Below are 24,653 nucleotides of genomic sequence, written 5' to 3' on the forward strand. Positions count from 1 at the left end.
CAAGATTCTTCCTGGGTCCTGGAGGCGCCTGCGGCTTCCTTTGCTGGAACTTAAAGTTCAGACACAAGTAAAAGTATTTCAGGAAGCTATCCAAGACATGCCTGGTGCTCCAAACGATAATATGAAAAAGTATTAGATGAGGAAAAAAATGTCCTAAATGTCAGTGAATTAACATGGAGATATTGCTTGGCCATCCAATTCACTGAATGTTCTTGATAGGCTCTTTTGGTTCAAGAAAACTTAATTTACTTTGTGTAATGCAGGGATTTATCATAAAGATGCATGTGCTTAGGAATCTCGGGAATGCCAAACAACCAGACTTCATGGGGAAGAAGGACCCATACAGAACTGGGTCTCACAGCCAGAACCAGAAGCCAAGGCAGCTCTAAGAACCTGAGGAGTTGTGGTGGTGGGGTTTTACTCTAGAGCTCCATCATTAATGCGTCTCAGCTATTCTTCAAGCAGCTGTCTGCATCTCGGTCTCTGTGCACTTTCCTGCCAGCTCCAAGCAGCATTCTCTCCATCCTGTCTTACTTCTCTCTGCCTCCTGGTGTGTACCCTCACAGCTCCCGCTTTCTCAGAATATTGGACTGCCACAGGCCCTATCGTACGACCTCATCACCACTCTCCTTCAAGCTTCACCTCCCACTCGTAACGACATCATTCTCTCGGCATTTCTCAGTTCAAAGCCTTGGAGAATTTGATCGTCCAGATCACCTTTTTGCCCCTAGGACATGTCACAAGACACTGGCCAACTTCAGCTTTGGCTGTGTTGGGGTCAGTTGCCCAGCCCTAGTCCAATCAGCATCGTGTGAAATGGGCTACCATGGGGTACTCTTTCAGTAGGAGCTGTGAGCCAGAGTCTCCCCTAGAAAGGGCTCTGTTGTGGCAGGTATCTGATCCATGTGACAAGTATATGGATGGATGGATGGATGAATGGACAGTGAGACAGGAATACTTTGTGCTCGAAGTAAGGCATGATTGATTAGGAGTCAGCTTTAATGTGGGTTGAACAGTTGAGCAAAGAGAGAACTGCATTTGCATGTGAAAACATTTGAATGAGATCTGACCCCAATCCTTAGGAACCGAGTAATGGACAGGTCCTGGTTGAGCCAGCTATTGATGCCAAGTATTCCTTCTTAAGGAAATGAGATGAATTTCCCCCAAATTCCTTCACATACTTCTGGCTGTTCCTCCATATAGGGCCTGGTCTTCTCTAGCCTTTCCCTGTTAGAATCTGCCAAGATTCATCTCTCAAATCACATAAAGTTTTTAGAATGTTGCCTAATTTGTAGTAAGAACAGAGAATGTTAGTAGTAGTAGTATGCTCTTCATTCACTGGACAAATATTTGAAGTGTGTATCACCTGTGGGCAGCATGTAACAGAATCTTATATATAGAGACTTAATCCAATAGGTTAACCACTCCTGTTACATCCCTGCCCTCAATAAGGTTGGAGACACAGCCTGGGACTGGAATGGCAACTCACAATGCCATCTAGGATCCATTCTCCCCCTTTCTTCCATCTAGAATCTAGCCATCCTTAATGAGTTTTGGGTTTCCGGTTTTCTGAATCTTCGTGTTTGTCCTACACAGGCAAATAATCCTCATCCTTGTCACTGCTAGCGACCCTACCCTTACTCCAGGTAGGAAGAAGGGACAATGCTTTTTTCAGGAAAATAACTTCCCCAGCTATGCCCCAGCGGTTTTCTGCATCTATCTCAGTAGCCAACTGCCTCACTGCTCTCTGGGGCTGCCAGGGAAGCTGGGCACACCGCCAGTTAGACAAAATCGGGATTCTGTTGGTCAAGACGGGGAAAATGGATATGAGTGCTACCCAAGCCAGCACTGAGAAGTACAGCACCAGTCCTCAAACGCTGGTTGGGGCGAGGTAAACCAGCAAGAGACCCGCGTGACAAAGGTCACGAGTGAGGTGTTTTTTCCTGGGAGCATACAAAGGGACACCTAGTGTGTGTTTGAGAGGTCAGGAAAGGCTCACCGAAGGAAGTGATAGCTAGGACATGAAGCTCAGGTAGGAGTCGGCCAGCGGAGAGCTTGCGCAGAAGTTCTGAGGTGAGACTGGAGCTTTTCGGAGAACAGAAATTCCTAATTGGTGGGGAATAGAGTGCACTGCAGAGAGCAGTGAGGTTGGAGGTAAGCAGGAGCAGGGCATGAAGGACTTCACAAGTCATTTTAAGGAAGTGAGGCAGTGAGAAGTCACTCGGGGGTTTTAAGACCGATTCGTTTTAAAAACTGCAGTGGACAAATCGTTCAGTCCATAGCAATTATCTTTAAGTGCCAGTGGATTTGCTTTCTTGTAGCACCAGATCCACAAATTCACCTAGGCCCACCCTCCCCCTTTTTACAGGGGTGCCCTCAGCCGGCTACTGTATTTAGAGGCTGGGAGGTCTTTGCTTAAACATTTTGGGTTTCCTCCCCAACAGAATGCTGTGGGGTAAATTAGGCTTCCTCTGTAAATGCTGCCCCTATCAGGAGTAAGCAGTTTAACTATATTCTTCAGTGTTCAAGCTCAACTATGTAAGTTCTTTTTTTTAGTGTCAATCAAGGCTTAACTATCAGGCTAAGTACACACAGAAATCAGGAGTAACCTAAGTAATCTCTAACGTATCTGATTGGCTCTCGGCAGAATATTCATTTTTGTCTTGACTTGACGTGAGACCACACATTTGAATGAGATCTGACCCCAAGCTTACAAGTTACTCCTGCAGGGTCTGAAGTAGGTAGTGTGGTACACAAGCAGAGACCCCAGTGGTAGCCCTGGCTACGTTATGGCTCCATTTCCCACAGTGATATCTTTGGAGCCCAACTTAAAAAAAAAAAAAAAAAAAAAAAAAAAAAAAATGACTTATTAGAAAACTTGCTTTTTATTACTGAACTTATTTGATATATTTCAGTCTGTACTTAAATCAGCTTTTCAAAGACAAGGGCACTATACTATTGTCTAATCAGCTGAAAACAGTCATTTGCAACCCACTCTCCACTCCCCATTCCTAACCCCCTCCGTTTTTTGGCATGGAACTTTTTAGTCCACAGCATAAATTACTTCTTTACTATTGTCTGTGTCCCCTCACTACATTTAAGTTCTTTAAGAGTGGGTATTTCTTTATGTTTTGCTCAGTGATGTACTAGTAGTGCTTAGAATATGGAAGGCACTCAAATACTTGTTAAAATTTGCAAATGGATTATCATTGCTGTTTCTTCTACAGCTATCTTCTGTCTTGCCAAGGAAGGGCCAAACTCATCTCTGAACTTTGCACATTCTGTTTCTTTTCTCTTTGTTCGGTTAACTCCTATCCTTCAAGAAAGAAAAAAAAAATCAACAAATTGTTAAGTGAGCAATTACATGCAAGACTTTCAGTAGGCAAATCAACTTTCAAGAGCCATTCACCATCCCTCTTCATATTTGAGGCTTTAAATGCTATTCATCGCAAATGAAACATACTATTCATTGATTCCATCACTATGCATTGCCATAATTGCATTTTTTTCATAAGGTTACATTGGAATGATTCAGGCATCCTAACATAATTGCATGAGCTAGTATTTTAGCAGTACTGAAATTCTGGAAAGGCTGTTATAAATCCTTTCTAGGGATTCTGTTTCTGAATTCCTCCTGAACATCAGGAAGATCTTTGTTGAGTCTTACTTTTAGTCTTGCACTTCACTCATCCATCCAATTATTAAACATCAACTTTCCGTCAGGCACCATTCATTAACAGGTAAATCCTATCAAAAATCTGTTTTACTGCTGGCCCTAGAAAATTTTTTCTTGTTGAGACTAGATTATAATCTCCACAGAATATCAATATCCCGAACTAATATAGTATCTGACCCACAATAAGTGCTCCAAAGCTTTATTAAAAGAATGATGAGCACTTTTTACCTTTATTGCTCACTTCCAAGTGCATAAGCTGATGAGTCAACATACAGAACAAAGGCCTGCCCATGACCCATTCCGTCCAACTGTGCCAGAGCCAGGTGGCTTGTGTTTCAATTGTCGTGGTAGGCAGAATCCTAAAACACCGTTTCCCAGAAAGTAAGACCTAGCCAGACAATCAGCTCTAATGAGTCTTTTGGAGCAAAAATTATAAGACCTGGTCTTATATTATTATATTATATTAATTATATATATTATATTATTAAAGACCCGGTCTTATACTATAGTAAAATAAGACTGGGTCTTATATTAATTTTTGCTCCAAAAGAAACATTAGAGCTGACTGTCCGGCTAGGTCTTATTTTCAGGGAAACACAGTAGCTCCCCAAGATGTCCCACTCTAATCTCTGACTGAATATGAGCCATTACATCTGTGATGTTACATTACCTGGCAAAAGGGATTTGCAGATGTAATTAAAATTACGATCAGCTGACTTTGAGTTAATCAAAAGGAAGATTATCGTGGTTGGTCTAAGCTAATCAGAGAAACCCTTTAAAAGCAGTTTGTCTGGCTTATAGCAGAAAAGGCAGTCATATTCCAAGAATGAAAAGGATTCAATACACTGTTTCTAGCTTGAAGAGGGAGGAGGTCATGTGTCACGAAATGTGTGAGTGGCTTCCAAGAGCCCATGACAGCTAGCAAGGAAATAGGGACGTCAATCTTACAGCACAAGCAACTGAATTCGGCTAACTTAATGAGGCTGGAAGCAGATTCTTCCCCTAGTGACTCTAGTCAAGAGTCCAGCCTGGCTGACAACTTGATTTCAGCCTGTGAGACCCCTATCTAGTAGCCTGCCTGGCCTTCTGACCTACGTAACTATAAGATAATAAACAGGTGTTGATTTTAAGCTGCCAAACTGTGGTAATTTGTTAGGCAGCATTTGGAAACTAATATAATTATCCTGTACTAGAAATGCTTTATTGCAATAACCAGATCTTGATATTATAGTTTTTTTGCTGACTCATTTGAATATTGTCATGCAAGTCCTTCTCTGCCTTTCCCTTTTCTGAATTTGTCGTACTGCTTTCCTTTTCACTGTTCATGGACATACTGTCTAGGAAAAAAGTCCACCCAAAATTAGTTTTTGTGTGTGAAAAGACAAGATACTAAGTTTCTTTGGACAGTATCCAGCCTATAACATCACCCTTTTACTTAAGAGCAATAAACCCACAAAGATAAAGGGATAAAAATCATTGGTGACCAAAAAAGGTCCACGTTCATGCAAATAAATTTGTAAACATCAAAAAGGTACAATACAAATAAAATCAGATACTAAAATTGTGTTCAAATTCTCTTAAAAAAACTTACTGTCTCAACTTGAAAAATAATCAAATAAATATATACACTGAGTCAGAAAATTATTTTAATAGTTACAAAACATCTTTTTTTACAGAATCAGTATAAAATAGCAGTTGATTTCTCCATAATTATCAGAATTATTTATATGTGAGGTCTTGGCTAAGTGGGGCTGAAATCAACAAAAGGTCTTGGACTGTTGGCTCAGAAATCATCCTAGGAAGCCCGCCTTGTTGATGTCTGTCATGCTTAGCACTTATGAGATGACCCGGTCCTTTTTTAAAAAGTATCTTTTTATTCCTTCTTTGGAGGCTTGAAGTGAATTCGGCAGCGTTCATTAAACACCTGAGATATTTAAACAGAAATGAGTCATTGAGTTATCCATATAAGTCAGGCCTGGAATGAAATTAAATTTGTTGTGGTTCAGGAGGACGTATGTTTTTTTGCCAGGTCAACAGTTTTCGGAAACAGAGGAGTTTCCTCACCAGTTCAAACTGACTCCAGGTGCTAAGAGTACAAAAAGCCTCGATATCCATTTATAAGGTAATTTTAATATTTTAACAACATTTAAATTATTCAAGAAAAAAATCACAAGCTGGCTTATTTAGTAACTAACAGACACTTTAGTTCCATATTCTGGACATATTTTGGACAGTTAGACAAAAATATCTAAAATAAGTTTAAGACTAAGCTTTTTTCCCTCTTTCTTATAACATAAAATGTATTTAGCTGTTTGTTGTGCTTTTCTAAATGAGTGCCAGATCCTTCTTCCAAGTAGGTATACTTGAAGGGAGACCAGTCTTTTGTTAAATTGTGTAAATTTATATAATGTTTTATTCTATTTCTTTTGCCTCCTAAAAATCTACATAAATTACATATCATAAACGTTAAAAGAACTCTCTACGACTGCCTGTCAATATGGGACTGTGCTAAATAAAAATTTTGATACATCCATTCAATGGCATATAATGCATATGTAAAAAAGAATAAGGAAGCTCTTTATAGTCTGATCTAAAAGATCTCCAAGATCTATTAGGGGAAAAACTTCCATTTGTGTGACAAAAGGGAAGTGTGAGTGTGTGAGTGTGAGTGTGTGTGTGTGTGTGTGTGTGTATACACATACATAAAATTAGAAAAAGTACAAATATCTAAAACCATATACCATGCTTTCAGAAGGAAGAGAAAGGAAGTGGCTGAAAGAGAGGGATGAGAGATAGAACTTTTACTGTATATCCTTTAATATTTTTTATAAAACTTTTATCATGTGTCTAAAAATTGAAGTGTTCAATCTATTTTTAAATATAAAAATCTAAAAGATTTCTCCTCAGAATTTACCCTTATACTTCATTAACATAAGGAACAAATCTTTAAAGTTTAAACAAAAAACCTACATTGGCCTTGGTGGCCTATTATAAAAATAAAAGCAAAATATACATAGGGAGCTTTTAAGGTACCGGTAGTATTCAATTTCTTAAGCTGGGTGGTAAATATATGAATGCTGATTTTATTAACATTTTTTAAATTCTACATGTTACATACTCTTTGGCATGGAACTCTCACAATTAAAAGAAAACATGTCGAAGTTATACAGACTCTTTCTGGCCCTTTTATCTTATAGTTCATCTCACGTCAGTTCCCAGCCCTGACATTCCCTGAAGTTCCTAATGCTCAGACCAGAGGACGCTTCAGATTAGTGGCCTTGACACACTGGTTGGGGTGACATATACAATGTGGCCGAGCTTCTCCAAATCCTTCTCCTAAATGACTTCCTAACCATTTTTGCTGGCCTATTGCACCACAGCTACATTTGATTTTTAAAACAAGTAGGGAACCTACAGAGTGGATGGAGTATACTTTCCACTCCATATAGGCTTCCTATAGAGTGGATGGAGTATACTTTCTTTAATATCAAATCCATAAATGCTTCACTCTTCCCATTACACGTTACATACATCAACCTCAGCACTGGATTTTTCAAACCAGTAATTCATTGTACTTCTCACCCATCCCATCGCAAGAGTAAATATTATCTCTCCAAAGAATTTAAAGGGGCAGCCAGATGGCTCAGCTGGTTAGAGCACGAGCTCTGAACAACAGGGATGCCGGTTCGATTCCCACATGGGCCAGTGAGCTGCGCCCTCCACAACTAGATTGAAGACAATGAGCTGCCGCTGAGCTTACGGAGGGGTGGCCGGATGGCACAGTTGGTTAGAGCAGCCAGTTAGAGCATGAGCTGTCAACAACAAGGTTGCCAGTTCAATTCCCGCATGGGATGGTGGGCTGTGCCCCCTTCAACTAAAGATTGAAAACGGCGACTGGACTTGGAGCTGAGCTGCGCCCTCCACAACTAGACTGAAGGACAACGACTTGGAGCTGATGGGCCCTGGAGAAACACACTGTTCCCCAATATTCCCCAATAAAGAAAAATAATAATTCAAAAAAAGAATTTAAATGGACAAATATTGTCAAAACCTTTCAAGTAGCAAACACCTTATCACGTTGGTGGAAAGGGCAGGAATAGGAAACCTTGGCAAAGAAGATGGGATAAAGAAATGTGATAAAGCAAAAAAAAAAAAAAAAAAATCATTTTGTATTTTGCAATACATTCATGGCTCTGCAAATTGGTACATTTTAGTTTTTGGTTCAGTTAAGCTCTCTCTGGGTTTAAGCCCATTCCATTGGTTCTTTTCTAAAGATAAAACAGAATTTTCAGTTCATTCGTTCAGATTTAATAGATTTTTGCCCTCTAGAAATCTTTGAAGTTTTAGAGAGGGGTATATAGATTATACCTTTTCAGAAAACGTCAGAATTCTTTGATTTTTGATTACATGTAAAGTCCCGGAGCCTGGCCCCCATCTAATTCCTAATCAGAACTATGCAGGTGGTAACAAGGAGCATGTGAATGTAGGAGCCATAAAAAGCCATATTATCAGATACCAACCAATACCTCTACATACAAAAAAGTTTCACGATCAGATGTTAGAAAACAAGCAACTACGAAGGGTAGCTAATTATATGAAACTTTATGGAAAGTAACTGGGCTCAGAAAGGCTAATTTTAACAAATAACCTCAGTGAAGGTTCTGAGTTAACAAGAGTAAAAACTCTAACTATTAAATACGCCCATAATTCGTATTAGGAAACATACTGCATGTCTCCAACTCTGTTACCACGAGAGGTCAGAGAATTCTAGCATCACTATGAAGCTAATGTTTACAAGATGGCTCTATGTGGATGCTAACCATGCCCTTTGCCCCTCAAAAAGTTGACCCCTCAGCTGCCTGTAAAGGAAGGATCTCTCTTCTTCTTCAGAGCCCCAGTGCACCCCTTCCTACACCACCGCACCCCACTTTCCTGTGCTAGTTCGGTTCCCCTCCTGGTTCTTTCTGAAAAGCAGTATTATGCTGTACCTTCAAGCTCCTGTCCTTGACCACTTCTTCAACATTCAGCTCCGACTGCATCCATTTCAACTGGAAGAAAGGAAAAACAAATTGCACTTACAAAAGTTACATTAAAGAACTAAAACCAAACGTTACGTTTTCCCGATAAAACCAGCCATCGCTCCTGTATTCTTTGTTAACGGTAGTACCTAGGCTAGATTTTAGAACCGTCTTTGACACAGCCCATTCTCCCCATAACTAATCAATTGTTAAATCTTATAAAGCCCATGGTTCTCAAGCTTGGCTGCATATTATAATCACCCCAGGAGCTTTTAAAAACCTCAAATGCCCAGGCAGTTCACAGAAGAAATAAAAAGGGCCAATAAACTTATTTTTAAAATGCATAATCTTATGCATGTATAAAGAAATGCAAATTAAGCCATAACAAAATTTTTTTAAATGACGTCTGCTAAACCTAGTATTAGTGAGAGCATGAGAAAAGATACACTCATACACTTTTTCAGTAGGAGTATAATTTGTTAGAACCTCTAGAAAGGGAATTTGGTAAGATTTATCAAAAAAGTAAATTCACATGTCCTTCAACTCAGTAATTCCAGTTCTAGTTATTGATCCTATAATACGGATTTGCAAAGATAGCACAGAGGAATATAAAGGAAGGCAAGGAGGTGGAAATCTGATTTGGATTAAGAAAAAAGAATCAGGAAGAAAAACAGAAAGGAAGGAGAATACATAGGCCCAAGTGATCTTGAAAGTCATAAGTTTTCCACATCTTGACCATAGGGCGCCAGAGGTCTGAAGCTAAACATGCTGACGTCTTTCTAATGTTCTTTATAACTGTCAACCTAATCATAGTATTAGCCAATTCCATTGTTCGGCCCAGATGGCACGGCTCCTCACACTCTTACTCAGTCACCTCTGGTCAGAAAGACTTGAAAGGAAAGAAGCTAACAATTTCAGGAAGAGGGCTTGAAAATATTCAGAAAAATTAAGAGGAAAAACATACATGAGAGGCTGAGGCAGCCAAGAGGTTAAAACCAGGATGACTTCCTCAGGCCAAAGTCGAGACCCAGGCCAGGAGATTTGGGGACAAAATGCCAGAGTGCTAGACAAGATCTGGGCAACCATGAGATGGGGACCCAGGCCTAAGAGCCTGACCAACAGGAGTAAGCTCAGGCAGAGGTTTGAGAAACGTGCATGTAACACTAGTAAGACTGTAACGTGGTAGTGATCCGATGGCTCCTTGTAAACTCCCTTCCTAGACTCAGAATTGGTGTCAGAGCATATGTAGGCGGGTACGCAGGGCTGATACTGTGGAACAAGGAGAAGCATCGCATTTCTGACGACTGGTGCTGTTGTTGAGTAGCAACAGGCCTGAAGAAACCCACCTGCTTACACCATAGCAACCTCAGGTTCAGATTGTAATCAGCTAGATAGACCAGAAATCATTAAAGCATCACTGCTCTGTCAAAGCCTGGACTGACTGCCAAAGTAACAACTTCAAACAATATGCCACCAAGATAGTCTTCATAATTGCTCTCAAATATTTAAAGGGATGTCACGTAGAAGTGGGTTGAGGCCTCTCCTCTAAAGCTCCAGAGGGAACCTTAAGGAGCAGTAATTACACATTACAGGGAGGCAGGTTTTCATAATATGTAAGAAAATCTTTGAACAATTACAACTGTCCAAAAAAAGAATGTGCTGCCATAGAAGATGGAGAATCCCTTGCCCCCTTAAGTAGTGGTTAAACAAAACGTGGAAGCCACTGGTCGGGGGATATTGTGAAGATCAATGGAACAAACCTGGAGTCCCAGAGACTCAAAAAGGAAAGGAACTGCTACTTTGTATCAGCCAACATGCTACCTCTTACAATCATTACATCATTTAACCCTCACCAAAAACAAATAAATAAAAAGTTATTAAGTCTCAACTCTATTTTACAAATTGGAAATCAGAAGTTTCCGAGCAATTAATTTACAAGGTTACAAAGCCAAGAAGTGGTAGATGGGAATTATTTCCTTAGAGCTATCTGCCTTTATAATTTATATTTTTTCTATTCTTGAACACTGCACATATTACAGCCAACTCTTAATATAATTTCAATACTACCAATATAATGCTACCTTTGAGATGGCTGTTTTGGGAGTTCTGGGTCTTAAGCAAGTAAACTTCCTCTCAAAGGCCACTAATCATATAGTTCCAGTGTGGAATGTGCTTTTCAAGTAAGAATTCAGGTGAAGAACAGGAGGCTTTTAGACTGATGTCTCTGTATGTAAAATAAAATATGCTCACTAAAGTAATCAGAATTTGAGTATCAGTCACAACTTAATGTAAAAACACTGACAGAATGCAGAATCAGAAGAGATGGGTTCAAGTCCTAGTTCTACTACTTACTAGCTTGTGACTTTGGGGGTGTCAGTGTCTCTGAGTCTCAGTTTCCTCATACAGAAAGTGAAGAGGTGGAGCTGGAACATATCTTAAGAACTGTCTCTTTCTAATTCCATAATCTTTATAGCAAATTTGAAAATAAAAAACAAAATTCAAGTTTCCTTATTTGCTTAAGAACTATTCATGGCTACCTTCTAGTCCCACACAGTATCAGGCTAGAAAACAACCTTTCCTTATTCACTAACTGGTTTTTAAAACTCCTTGCACTGGTCATCCTGGTGATTTTCTCTGGGCTCTAAAGGCAAGAGGCAGAACTGAGGGTGGACCAAACTGTGTGACACAATCACTTTCAAACACTCAGTGGTTTTTGAACTTTGCTCTCCACTAATGAGTTACTTTGTTTTGTTTGACTTCATTTGCAAATAGGATTTTTCAGTTTCTGATTTAACAGTCCTGCTCTGCAGTTTCACTTGCCAATGCCTTCAAGAGTCTATTAAAATACAAAATCCAAAAATAACTAGATTATAACCAGTGTTGTTTTCTACAGGCCTTCATAAACACTGAGGGTAAAGTGAGATGGCCATTAGAGACTAAGTTCACTGTTTCAGGAACCCACCACTGCCTGGAGAGTGAGCAAGTGTGGACACAGGGCTGAAGCAGTCATCACGACCAGAGAGCAGTAAAGACAGTGGATGAATCCTGTATCCGGTGAGATATGTGGCGTAGTGGGATGACGGGAAAGTGCACCCTCAGCCATGTGCAGCTACAAGAACAAAGGCTTGTTCTTGTACAAGAGAAACAAGAAGATTCCCTTTTCAAAGCTTGGCTGTATCTACTAAACGGAGGGCAAACTTCACAACTGTTCAGTATAAAAAAAACATGATTCCATCTCACACTGGATTTCAGTCACCTGACATGCAAGGATCAGTAAGTCACGTACTGTGCCATCTTAAAATACAGACATGATTTTGATAGTTGTACAGTGGTCATTTAAGAAAAAGCCTCTGTTCTTAAGAAATAACCAGCTAAAGGGGTACAATGTGCCCAACATGCTCTCAAAACAGCTCAGGAAAAAAAATGTGAATATATGTGAAGGGAGGAGGGGGAAGACAGGGAAAGAGGGAGGGAAAAGGGAGAGAGAAGGGAGGGCAAAGAGAACGAATTGTAAAGCAGGTGAGGCAAATGTAAACAATAGGTGAATATAGGTAAAGGGTACATGGCAGTTCCTATAAGTTTGAAATTATATCAAAATAAAAAGTTACCCCTTAAGTGCCCATCTACCCGAAAGACAGCAATGCATTCCATATAATAAAATATGGTATACATACATTTCCATTATTTTCTTGACATGTCACATTTAAGGGCTATAAAGAAACATTTCTGCTGCATTAACTATACTCTGAGGTCCATGCCCTATCTACAATATAGCTGACTTTGGAAAATAAGGCTTCCTCGGACATATCATTCAGTGGACGCTTGCTGTTTTCTTAAAAGTGAAAGCTGCAGGGATGGGAGATGAAGTGGAAACAAAGGAGTGTTCAAAAAGAGCCAAAGACCCACAGCAACTTCTCCATAGAAGGGATATAAATTATATAAGGAGGTTCTAGTGTATCTGGTTATATTAAATTGTACTATGTTTTTATGGCTAAAGAGGGTAATATCCTGAAGTTAATTATCTGTATCACATTTCTATAGATTTCCATAGATAAAACCAGAGGTAAATATTTTCAAAATGTAAATATATTTCAAAAATGTTTCTTCTCAAGTCAAACCTCAAAACACAGATACAGATGTGATTTCCCTAGATTTTCTGATGTGGTGTTGGTCCGTATTAATCCTTTTATTCGGTTAGTACAAAAGTAATTGCAGCTTAAAAGGTTAAAAACAACTGCAAAAACCTCAATTACTTTTGCACCAACCTATTAGCTTTAATGGCAGAATATATAAAGGAATCGAAATCAAATGTGATTACACGCTTCTTTTAGCTAAAGCTGCTACAATACATATGCTCATGAAATGCACATTAACTTACCAGTCTGCCACTGGATATTTCCAAACGTAAAAGAAATAGAGTCCACTAAAAATGAAGTTTTAATCTCCTGGTCATTTTTTTTTTTTTTTTAAAGTAATGATCATACCTTACTCTAAGTTTTTCATATAAAAAACTGCCTTTATTTTGGAGGCAAAGTTTGGAAAGACTTTGTCTCAGAAATGCAAACCTTATTCAACTTACCTTTGTCTGTTCTTTCCTAAGTTGCTTTAATAACGTTAAATCGTCCAAATTCTTTTCTCTCTCTTCGCGGAGGTGTTTTACTACTGATGAAGTCTGAGCTATACAATTTTTTATGACTCTATCCCTACTGGCATGAGCCTCCATCAACTAAAAGAACAAAGGAATGAAAAGAGAGGAGAAAAAAAAAAAAATCACACCAATTCATCACATTTTAGTGTTTTTTAAAAATCCTTATTTTTAGATTACAGAAATGTTAATACTTTCTAAAACGATTTTTAAAACTAAAAACTGGAAGAGAAGGTTGTGTTCATCCGCTAAATCACCTAAAAACAGGTCAAAGGAAGCACGTCCACTGGTGGGAGGAAGGGGGTCAGGGCTGCCTTCAGGGCCCCGTTCCTCTGCCTGCATCCCCTCAGCATCAGCGCGGGGCACGGCATCTCAGTCTCTTTTTCCCTGCGGCCCCTAATACTAAATAATATGTAATCGCCATTTTAATTGACGGCACACAAATAACAGCGCGTCACCTCCAAGTAAAATGTAAGTGTTAACTTGTTCCATGTAATTGTTACATCAGTCCTTCTTCCCTCTGAAGAGAATAATAACCTAACACTATGCTAGCGACAGAACAGGGATAACCTAAGCACTACATATATACGGACATGTGTATGTATATGTATATGTGTATGTATACGTATATATGACTAACTTAACCATTCTATAAGCATAAGGTATTTGAAATCTATCTCTTAAATGATCATAATGGGATTCTGTGGTTGGGAACTAGTGGTCTAATTACACCAGGAAGGAACAAACCTTTGCATTTCTAGAGTACAGTACTAGAAGTGTATTAATTATATATTGTACCCATGTGAAGAGAAGGAAATTAAACTGCCTAATAGACATCAACCCCACCTATAGTAAATATCTCTAATATGCTAATTTTTCTCACTGTAACATTTAGTATTCATGAGGACAACCTCAAGGCCTGTATTTCATTGGCTAATGTGCTGCTTCTTTACTTGTTTACTCCTTCAGGTATAATTACAGGAAATTAAAGGAGCCATTGAGGATAGGGAACTACACTTCCCCAAACAGAATTAGAAGAAAAGAACGATCGCAGTTAAGAAGCTCTCCCCATTGCTGTGTAAGACTGGCTAAATAATTAGCATTCCCAGGCTTGTTCCTCTTTTGTAAAAGTATGGATTACGAGAAAATAATCGCTAATATCCTTTCCATCTCTAAACTTTAGAAGCAACATGACTTAATACACTTATATATCAGATGGTATTTAATCACATTGGTATTTTGTCTAACTCCCCAGCAACTGGAACATTAGCACCAACTAAAAGTCTATCAAAATATTCTCATTCTTTTATCTGCATTTTAAAATCAAATTCAAATTTTGTATATTTTCCTTTCAGTCTCTCACCACAGTTTCATTCCTTGTTTGGGAATGCTTTCCTCCATTTTTCCCCTCTTCCCCTTGGCCCCATTTCTGTGGCTACCCTTCTAGATGCAGACCACTCTCCTACCTTCACCTGCTTACTTCTCCTTCAGATTAGCCTCCCTGGAAACCCACTCCATGTGAACAGAAATTACTGGGTAAATCATCTTTGACTCTGTGTTATCAATTACTTTAGTCTGGTATTCATGAACATCCTTCAATAAAATTCAAAATTAAGAGCCATATGCAAGAGAAATATGCATTGTTTTTAGTGCATGTATGTCAAAGAAATGAGGACACTTGATAACTAGCAATAGGTTATGTGACATGAGCCTGCCAGAGAAAAATATAGTACTAAACCAGGCTTAGCTCAATTAGTAATTTGGATGCTTGAGGAACTGGTCACATTAGAACTGTTTCTGACATATGAAGTGTTTATCAAAGGAACTGAGGTAAAATTTATTAAGAAACTTGGTAAAGTACAAGGCAAGGCCTTTGGTTAGAGGAGAAAAGTCCTGACTAAGCCTATCATCACCATACTTCCTTTGATTTGGGGCAAGCAATTTTGAAATGAAGACACTGAGATGAGGCAGGAGAATGATTCAAAACTAGTCAAAAAGCGGTATATCTAGAACTTTCCAGTTTTATTTTACCAGAATTTTGAGAACTTCTTTTAGTCTAAAATTTTCACATTATCTCTTAATCATTATTTTAAAACAATGCCAACATTTTACACAATTATAGTTTTTTTGGTGTTTCTCTTTCTAGAACAAAGGTTGATTCTAAATAAACTAAAAATTAAATTCTACTTTCCTAAATATCATTTGTTTTTTTAGAACCCCGACAATGACCCTTGATTTAATGATCAATAAAATCAAACAGAAATTATTATGTTTTTGTTATAGCATTTTTTTGTTTTGAATCTCCTTCCAGAACTTCTGACAAAACAAAAACATTCAGTTTGAAGAGAATATGCTCTAATAAAGGGACCTCACTAAAACTATTTTATTTTTCCTAAGAGTATACTTTTAAGATTTGGAATTTCTACAATGAGCGCTTTCTAACAACTTTGCTGATATCATCTCCTATAAAGAAGCATGACCAGTAGAGTGCAAATATTCCTTCATCAGCTATAGATAGAAGGGGCAGGGACTAAAGTAAGTCAGGATGACTTAAATATCTAAGCAGCTTAGATATTTCATAGAATTCCACTTCTTAACTGCGACAATATTTCAGAGAACTCAGTGGTACTTAGCACAGACACTTTGATGAAGTCCTGATCTGGGCACAACACTACTTGATAGATAAATAATCCTTTGCATGATGTTCACGTTGCTGGATCCCTCTAGGATACCAACAGGCAGAGGAAAATCCTAACACATACATAATAATAACCAAAGCAGAAAGGTTTCATATTTAGTAGGCAAGGTTATCCTGGTTCAAAGGGATAAGAAATAATAATAGCAGTAACTAATAATAGAAATAGCAAGCATTTATATGTAAAACATTTAGTACAGTAAGTACTTTATATTAACTCATTTAATCCTCTTAACACTCTATGTAGGAGGTATTATTAAGATACTATTTTACAAATAAGGAAGCTGAGGCAAAGAGGTTATGTAACATAACATGTTCAAGGTCACCCATCTAGGAAGTAGCAGAGGTGTATTTGATCTGGAATCTGTGTTGCTAATCACTACAATATAAACCTCTAAATTAATAAAAAAAGATTGGATATAATTGAATAGATTATAGAGATTATATGGGTAGTGAAGATCACTAAACTGATTATAAATATTTAGTTCTTTAGACAGAGCTACCCAAAGAAACTAAGTGAACTGTCAAACAACCTCATAATAAATTAGGACATGGTTCCATGCTCCACTTCCAATACTGGATTCTACTCATTAAAGCCCACAACCCTGCAATTCTCAAGGCACAAGAATTAAAATAACATACTTTCATATAAAAGCAGAACAAATATCAGCAGTTAATGCTTTAAATTCCATGGATATGAATAAGCTTATCCAAAAATGATTTTTTTTATAACCGAAAAATGGACTTTAGGTTTTAAGTAATACCTTCTTTTTAAGAGAATGAATCCAAATAGTAATCTTGCAGTAGAGCCTAAAAAAGCAAATGCCATTTGAACTTCAGCTTCCAAGTTAATGAACAGATATAAATAAACTATAAAAAATACTTAGCTACCTCATTATTACCTTCTGCTTTTGGAAATTAGAAAGAGAAATAAAGGGAATCTTTAAGAGTCAATGAAAAAAATCCTCAGAAAAGGACAATTTATCTGTTACTTTCCTTCTCTCACAATCACCAAACACTTTTATTTCCCTTCCTGATGAGTGAGGGGGGAAAAAAAAGACATACTAGAAGGCGTGAAGGGTTTTAATTCTTCTTACATCAGCTGTCTGGCTTCTTAGGACTGACTCATTCAAAGCCCTCATTCTAGTTCCACTGTTTTCCTTGACTGTTTTGCTCTCTCCTTCATTCCTTTGTTCATAAAGTTTCCTTAAGTTAAAGGCTGCCCACGAGGGGGCCAAAAACGACCACTCCCATTCCTTAGAACCATTCCTTCACAGACTTGTACATAAAATCACACATTTCTTTAGTTTGTAGAAACTAGATCAAAACTTACACTCTCAGGTATAGGCAAGAAAAAACATGAAGATGCCATTCTTTTATCCAGTTTAATTATACATACATCACCTGAGTTCTTATTTTGCCTGCAAATAAAGGGATAAAAGAAGCACAAAAGAGGGAAAAAAAAAAGAAGCACAAAAGAAAGACTCAAAAGATACACTTACAGACTCATAAAGTTGTTTACAGGTTTGGCTCGCATCAATTTTCCCTGCAAAGGAAGCTGTTGGAACCGTAGTGTTTAATTCATGTACTATTCTGTCATCAATCGTCCTCATCACCTTGAGTAATTCCTATATATATATAAAATAAAATAATAATAACCTGAGTGAAAAGTTAAGTGATAAAAAAAGAAACATTTAAACCAAAAAATAAAGCTCTTGGGTATTTCACAAATCTGTAAGTTAGGAGTGGGGAAACCACGCCAAATATAGAGCAACCAAAGAAAAATCTTTATCACGAGAATTAGGTAATAGTAATTCTAACAATGGATACCAGCTGTTTCCTTGGCTGAGACATGAACATCTTTTTTTTGTAATTTTATATATATATATATATATACACACACACACACACACATATGTATACATATATATAAAATTACAAAAAAGATACATATATACGTATATATACATATACATATATATATATCATGTGTATACACAGATAGTTTTCTCTCTTGGATCAAATGTGACCATCTTAATGGCCAACTATGTTGAATGTTACTAAGAAGTTAAGAAAGATATACACAGAAATGGAAATCATGGGTGACCTGGACAAGAGTCATTTAAGAATAATGTTTAACGGACTGAAAAGTTAGTATGGCTTAATTACAGATAACAGACAAAAAATGGTGTAATATAAGGCCCAAACATTATAGGTCACATTATAGGATTTTAGCCTTTTTCCTGGGAGCAATGGAGAAGTGTTTAAGTACAGTGGGGCTACATGCTCAGGTTTGTGTCCTGAAATGATTGTTTAGGTTAAAGTATTAAAGAGTAGAAAATGGGTAGTAGAGAACAAGAGTAGATACAGTTTTGAGTTTGATCAGTAGCTACATAGTCAAATTCCTCCCCAATAAAACAATTTGGACAAACTGTTAAGTTCCTTATACAGCAATGGGAATTCACCTGCATTTACTAGGTGAATCAATTTCAGTGTTACCAGTGGAACCTATAAATGTGGATTATCAAATATATCAATTCTTCTCTGTGTGCTAAAGAATTATCAATAAATGACCTAGAGCTCGGCTTTTGTATAGCCATATGAGGTTCTTTTAATTAAAATTAAAATTTAGTTCCTCAGTTGCACCAGCCACATTTCTAGTGCTCAAGAGCCACACATTGCCAGTGGCTACCTTATTGGAAAGCACAGATTTCCACCGTCCCAGAAAGTTCTATTGAGCAGTGCTGAATTAAGAAAATATGAGTCTCTAAACTAGGAATTCACTTGTTCAGGGATTGTCAATAACTATAAGCTATTCTTAAATGTCACAGAAAAGGTACTAGAAAAGCTCAAGATAAGGAAAGAAGGGGATAAGATGCAGGAATGAGTTTCTTTCAAAATTGGAAAGGGAGCAGGAAAAGAACTATAAACGCCCTCGCTAAGTACATATTTCTTTACAATGGAAAAAGCCCCGGAGCTCTTAAGGCAACTCCAAGAGGTCTAGAAAAGAGCCTGGCCGGTCCTCACAAAAGGACAGCATTTGGAAGGTTAATTTAAATGCAGGCGCAAAAGAGCTGCTGTTAAATAGTGTCTCGTTCATAAGGAATTACTATCTGCCTGATCCCTAGCCCCAAAGGCATAACCTCTCTCTCACAAATTCACCAAGAAAATATACAGAAGATGCCCCTGAGCAGATCATACACAATAAATGGCAACACAAGTCTACGGAGATAACAGAAGACACACGCTTCAGTAGCTCGCTGAAGGCTACATCTCAGTGTAGGACCTGGAACGCTAATCATCTTCTAAATGCCACAGCACAGCAAAAGAGAACTCTGCAAATTTTGTCGTGCTTCCAGCTTCTCCTACCTTGCGTCTTCCTCAAAACAAGAAGAGATTCTGACATATCATGAATACCTCATTTTAGGCTGACCTTTTACCATTATTCAGGTACTTATCCTGGAATTGCATTTTGTCTTACCTGTAATTGTGGGGTGAAAATCTCATCCTCTTGGAAGGCAATTTCAGTACTGAAGCAGTGCTCACATTTAGTAGTAGGGAGGAGTAGAGAAAAATTTTTATTGCCCCTACAATTATATTATAGTCTATCCCTTAGGTTAATCCTCAGGTAAATTCCTTTCACTATTTGAGGCAGTTTTTAGGGTAGATGGGGGCAGTGGGCTGGGAAAAGGTCTATTACATACAGGACAGTAAAATGCAAATGTACTCCAAAAACTAACCTGGAATTTAACCTTTCCTCTCCTCACCCTCTGCCTGAAGATACCCAGTAGATCCCACGATGCTCTTTTTAGACAGACCTGGTTCCTCAAACCCAATTTTTATAGCAGTGCTTACACTGTGTTCTCCACAAGCCAGAGACACAGATTTGCCTGCAACTGCCAGTCTTCTGACACCCAGTACCCTCAAGCACAAGGACAGAGAGCAGCTGGTCATCTTGCAAAAGGAACCATCTCTGATGCTAGAAAATAGTTTATTTAGTCTGTACCTAATTACCATATACCTCAAAATCAACTGTGTATAAATGAATAAATGTTCCTAACAGTAATACAAAGACTTAAAACATTCTGGGAGGGAATACTTAGTTGATTTTGTTCAGGTGATATATGGATCTCAGACAGGGTCAGGAAGAAGAGATTTCAGGGTAGCCACAAGTAATAAAAAAGCATGGAAATAACAAAGAACATAATGTGTTCAGAGAACAGTAGGCCTTACGTGGCTGGACAACAGAGATCAAAAGTACGTTGGAGGAGGCGGAGGGTTGGGGGGAGAGAAACACGCATGAATAGACCAGTGGTTAAGAGATACAACTAGACAGAGGCAGTTTGGGATTGTACGACATGTTAAGTAGTTTAGATCTAGTCATGTAAGCATAAAATTAGATGCATGGTTCAGATTCTAAAATTTAGAAGCTTAGCAGTATAAAGCCACAATATTATGGAGATTGGACTGAAGGGGCAAGGGTATGTATTAGAAAAAGGAATGACTGAAAATGAGGAGACCTATCACAAAGCTAGTTGCAAAAATGACAAAGCCTGAACAAAGACAGTGGTAGAAGTGATGAATCCTCCCTAAAGCCCCTATTTGCTCTTCTCATCCCCTCTGCTCAAAAATGACTCCCTAACCTCACACTTGGCATCCAAGGCCTCCACAATCTGGTTCCAATCTTTTATGTAATCTCAATGTGCCCCTGAGCAAACCCTGAATTCCAGCAATACTGATTAGCTATTTCCACCAAATACATAAAAGTTTCTGCCTTATATACTGTTTTTCCTACTTACAAATACTCTTGATCCTGTCCACCTAAGGCCCATCTCAATTACCATCTCTTATTTCTCTGAACCGTTATAGTATTTTATTCATATACATTCTCAATATTTTCTATATGTTTTATGTCTCTACTTACATTAAGTTCCTTGTTTAATATCCAGTCCACTAGGTCTTCCCAAGTGCCTGGAACCTAGCAGTATCTGTTATGGACTGCACTGTGTCCTTGCAAAATGCCTGTGTGTCTGTATTTGGAAATAGGGCCTCTAGGGAGATAATTAAGGTTAAATGAGGTCGATGGACAGGGTCCTAATCCCACAGGACTGGTGTCCTTGTAAGAGGAAGAGACACCAAAGATCTCTCTCCTACATGCATAAAGCAGCCATGTGGGGACACCGTGAGAAGGCAGCAATCTGTAAACCAGGAAGAGAGGCTCACCAGAAACCAACCCTGACAGGACCTTAATCTTGGACTTCTAGATTCCAAAACGGTGAAAAAATAAATTTCTATTTTTTAAGCCACCCAGCTGTGGTATTTGTTATGGCAGCCCCACCAGACTAATACAATATCTCATAAATTCTTGCTGAATGTTAAAATGTTCAGTTTTAAACATTATTGTCTGTATTTTATTTCATTTTGGAAATAGGAATATTTTCCAGGCATGCTACGTATGACTTTTATAATAGAAAAATAAGAATTGTAAAACTTTAAAACACTTTAAAAACTATTAAATTTTAAAACATGCACCTGCATGGAAAAAAATCAGAACACTAGTTGCCAGAGGGGAGGAGGAAGGATGGGGCAGGGACCAACTGGGAAGGGGCATGAAGAGACTTTCAGAGATGATGATATTATTCTCTCTGTTGATGGAGGTTTGCACTACAGGTGTACGTAAATCTCAGAACTCACTGAACCGTACACTTAAGATTTGTGTATTTCACTAATGCAAATTTTACAGAAAGAAACAAATATTTGACTCTAGTTAATGATATGCATGTTGAAAGACATGTTTAGGAATGAAGTATATTGATGTTTGCAACCTACTTTGGCATTCCATCAAAAAAAATTAAAAGGTGGATTGTGGATAGAGATGGATATGTGATAGAGTAAATACAGCAAATCACTAATTATAGAATCTAGATGGTAGGTACATGAGTGTTCATACAATTTTTCAACTTTTCTGTAGCGTTTGAATATTTTCATAATGAAACTCTGAAATACGTCTAATCTTTATAATAAAAAAATGTGACTTCTTGTTTCTCTTCCACAGTATTCAGTGAAGTGCTTTTCACATTTAGGGTACTTACACAGAAAATGTAATGGTTTCATAGCTTAAAAAAAATTAAACTTTGCTTACTAATTTGTGAGTATGCCAGTTAACCATGTTTTACAATTTTACCAAATTCATCTAAATCTAAATGTTATACTAAAATCTTAGTTTTACAGCAACATCTCTTATATTCTTATGTGCCTCTGAGGCAAGAGGGACAAATGTTATTCTCATTTACAATGAGGTTAAATGATGTGCCAAGGCCAGCTCTGGAAAACCAGATCTTCTGACTTTTAACCCAGGATACTCTCCATTATAAATGAAGTTCTATTTGGAAAAGTTCTAGAGAAAAAATCTGAAAACTTCCCTCACCTTTACTAATGATACTTATTTTATGATCTTTTTATTTATGTTATCTTTGTGAATGGAATGGTTCTGCAAGACGGCTTAGCTTTTGCCCCACTTATTTTATCTGACCTTCCAAAAGAAAAATCAGTGTTCTTTAAGTACTGCTGGATGTTTTAACAGGAAAAAGAGATCCTTAAAATTCGGGTTTAGAGATTCAAATTATAGAAATGGAAACAGTTTTACGTGTTATTTAACACAACCTTATTTCACATATTCAAAAGTTAATTCCCAAAGGGGTTAAGTGATTAGCTCAAGGTCCCAAAGCTGTTAATGGCAGCAGTACTAGAACCCAGAAAATCTAACTCCCTAACCCTTTTTACGATAAACTTTAAAGCTATCATTGTTCAATTATCTGAATTTATTAATTCAAATTAAACCATAGTACTAATGTGGCAAGACCAAGGCCACGAAGGGGCCAGTAAACCTTAAATATTCCATATACTTTAGAATTCAACAGTCTTTTTATCCTATTTAAGATTACTATTTGTATTTGTTGGGCACTTTGATCACATTTGAAGTCAGGTTTTGTGCTGAGCTAGTCTGAGAAGTAGCTTAAGTGGTGAGGAGGGTGCAAATAATGACCCCACATAAACTTCTTTGGCCAAATGATGTTTGTCAAAGAATTTAGTCTGTTGAGGTTATCTTCAAGAATACTACTCCCTACAAAGGCTCAAGGCACAAAGCTTACTATAGATAGGTCAATGACACGTGAAATGATTTTTCAGTAACGTTAAAAATACATTTGTAAGGTCGTGATTTTTTTAATTCAACTCTATCTAGACAGCAGTACATTGATGCTTACAATGGTACATACAACTTTCACAGCAACTTGGTCAAAATCCAGACCCTGTTCTTTAATTCATGGGTTAACATTTAACCCTAGACTTCTGATGTTTGAATATATAAAAGATACCAGCCTTTTTCTTAAATGTTACATTTTCTCTAATGGTTACTAAGGCAGCAGCGCGGGAGCTGGTACTAGAATTAATCTCCCCTCCAAGACTCCAAACGTTCTGCCCTATCAAAATAGTAAAACTTGTACCGAGTTATTTTGTTTTATCAAGCAAATAAGTTCTCCTTCACTTTCTTCTCTCCACAAATGCTCAAGTTAAAATAGCAGGGGAATGGGAAAGGCTGAGTTCGGGGGATAGCTAAAGAATTGTTACAATCCCTACCAACCTGGCCGAGTTCGTCTTCACTACCGCGCAACCACCCTGAGTTTCCCTTGCGGTTACTCAAGGCCTGGACGGCTCAGAGAGAACCATGACCCCCACGGAGCAGCCTGGCTCCCGAAGGCCAACCCCGCGCCCCTCATGACCTCCAATGGCTGGAAAAAGAAGCCTTGCACTGCCCGTTTCTCCTACAACTGGTCCGCACTCCCTCCTAGGCCAGAGAGGGGAACAGGGTCCAGGGACAAAAGGAAGAACACGCCTGCCCCATGAGGAAAACCCCATCACCTGGAACTCAGCGAACTCCTCACAGTTCACACCGCCACTGGGCGCCGCCATATTGGACAAACTCGAGGGCCCCGTCGCGAGCCAATCACGGAGAAGCAAAGGCGTCCGCGGCGCCGCCTGACAAAAGATATTTCTAGGGATATATCCGCGAGACAACTGAGAACTGGGATTGTCTTTTCGGTGGTCCTCATTCACTTTGAAACTTGTATCCCTGCTGTCTTTTTTTCTTTCCCATCCTTACCCCTTTAACATGTCTTCCTGGAACCGACCCAAATGCATGGATCGAAGAATGTCAGAATTTGAATGGATCATCTTACACTAATCCCATCTTATAGAAACAATTTCCTGTTTGTACCAACTAGGTCGCACGAGGAGGAAACCTAGAGTAGATGTGGTTTTCCTTAACCCTCCCACTCCATTATCTACCTCTTGGCTCTTGAGCAGAGGGGCCTTTGCTCCTTAAGAATTTGGGACCACTAAGAAATAGCAAGAAAATACATTTCTGGCAGTGCGGGTGGATAAGGGTTGAATAAAGTGTTTATGTGTGGAAATAATGTTTGGTTTTACAAAACTAGGTAAATAGAAAACAATAGGAAATACACATGCTAATTTCTCAGCCTGAGAGACACTCCCAAATCCCACAGGGATTGGGGCACTAGGCCCCAGTTATGCGTTTCTGATAAAGGCACGTATTCATTG

The 24,653-nt window shown here is 38.3% G+C and overlaps 1 protein-coding gene across 2 annotated transcripts; it reads right to left on the reverse strand.

Annotated features, from left to right (window-relative positions):
* Positions 1 to 5,300: 5,300 nt before the first annotated feature.
* Positions 5,301 to 24,077, reverse strand: MIX23 (mitochondrial matrix import factor 23). Of its 2 annotated transcripts, none has more exons than XM_033091920.1 (5): positions 23,955 to 24,077; positions 17,537 to 17,662; positions 13,274 to 13,420; positions 8,665 to 8,724; positions 5,301 to 5,600 (listed from the first exon to the last, which is right to left on the reverse strand). In XM_033091920.1, exons 1-5 carry the CDS (start codon positions 24,003 to 24,005, stop codon positions 5,550 to 5,552), a joined length of 435 nt encoding a protein of 144 aa, XP_032947811.1. In that variant the 5' UTR covers positions 24,006 to 24,077; the 3' UTR covers positions 5,301 to 5,549. The 2 variants fall into 2 exon arrangements, with proteins under 2 accessions (XP_032947811.1, XP_032947812.1); XM_033091921.1 differs by lacking the exon at positions 23,955 to 24,077 and adding an exon at positions 19,516 to 19,564.
* Positions 24,078 to 24,653: the final 576 nt, after the last annotated feature.

This window comes from Rhinolophus ferrumequinum, chromosome 2, assembly GCF_004115265.2.
Source record: "Rhinolophus ferrumequinum isolate MPI-CBG mRhiFer1 chromosome 2, mRhiFer1_v1.p, whole genome shotgun sequence".
NCBI classification, from domain to species: Eukaryota; Metazoa; Chordata; class Mammalia; order Chiroptera; family Rhinolophidae; genus Rhinolophus; species Rhinolophus ferrumequinum.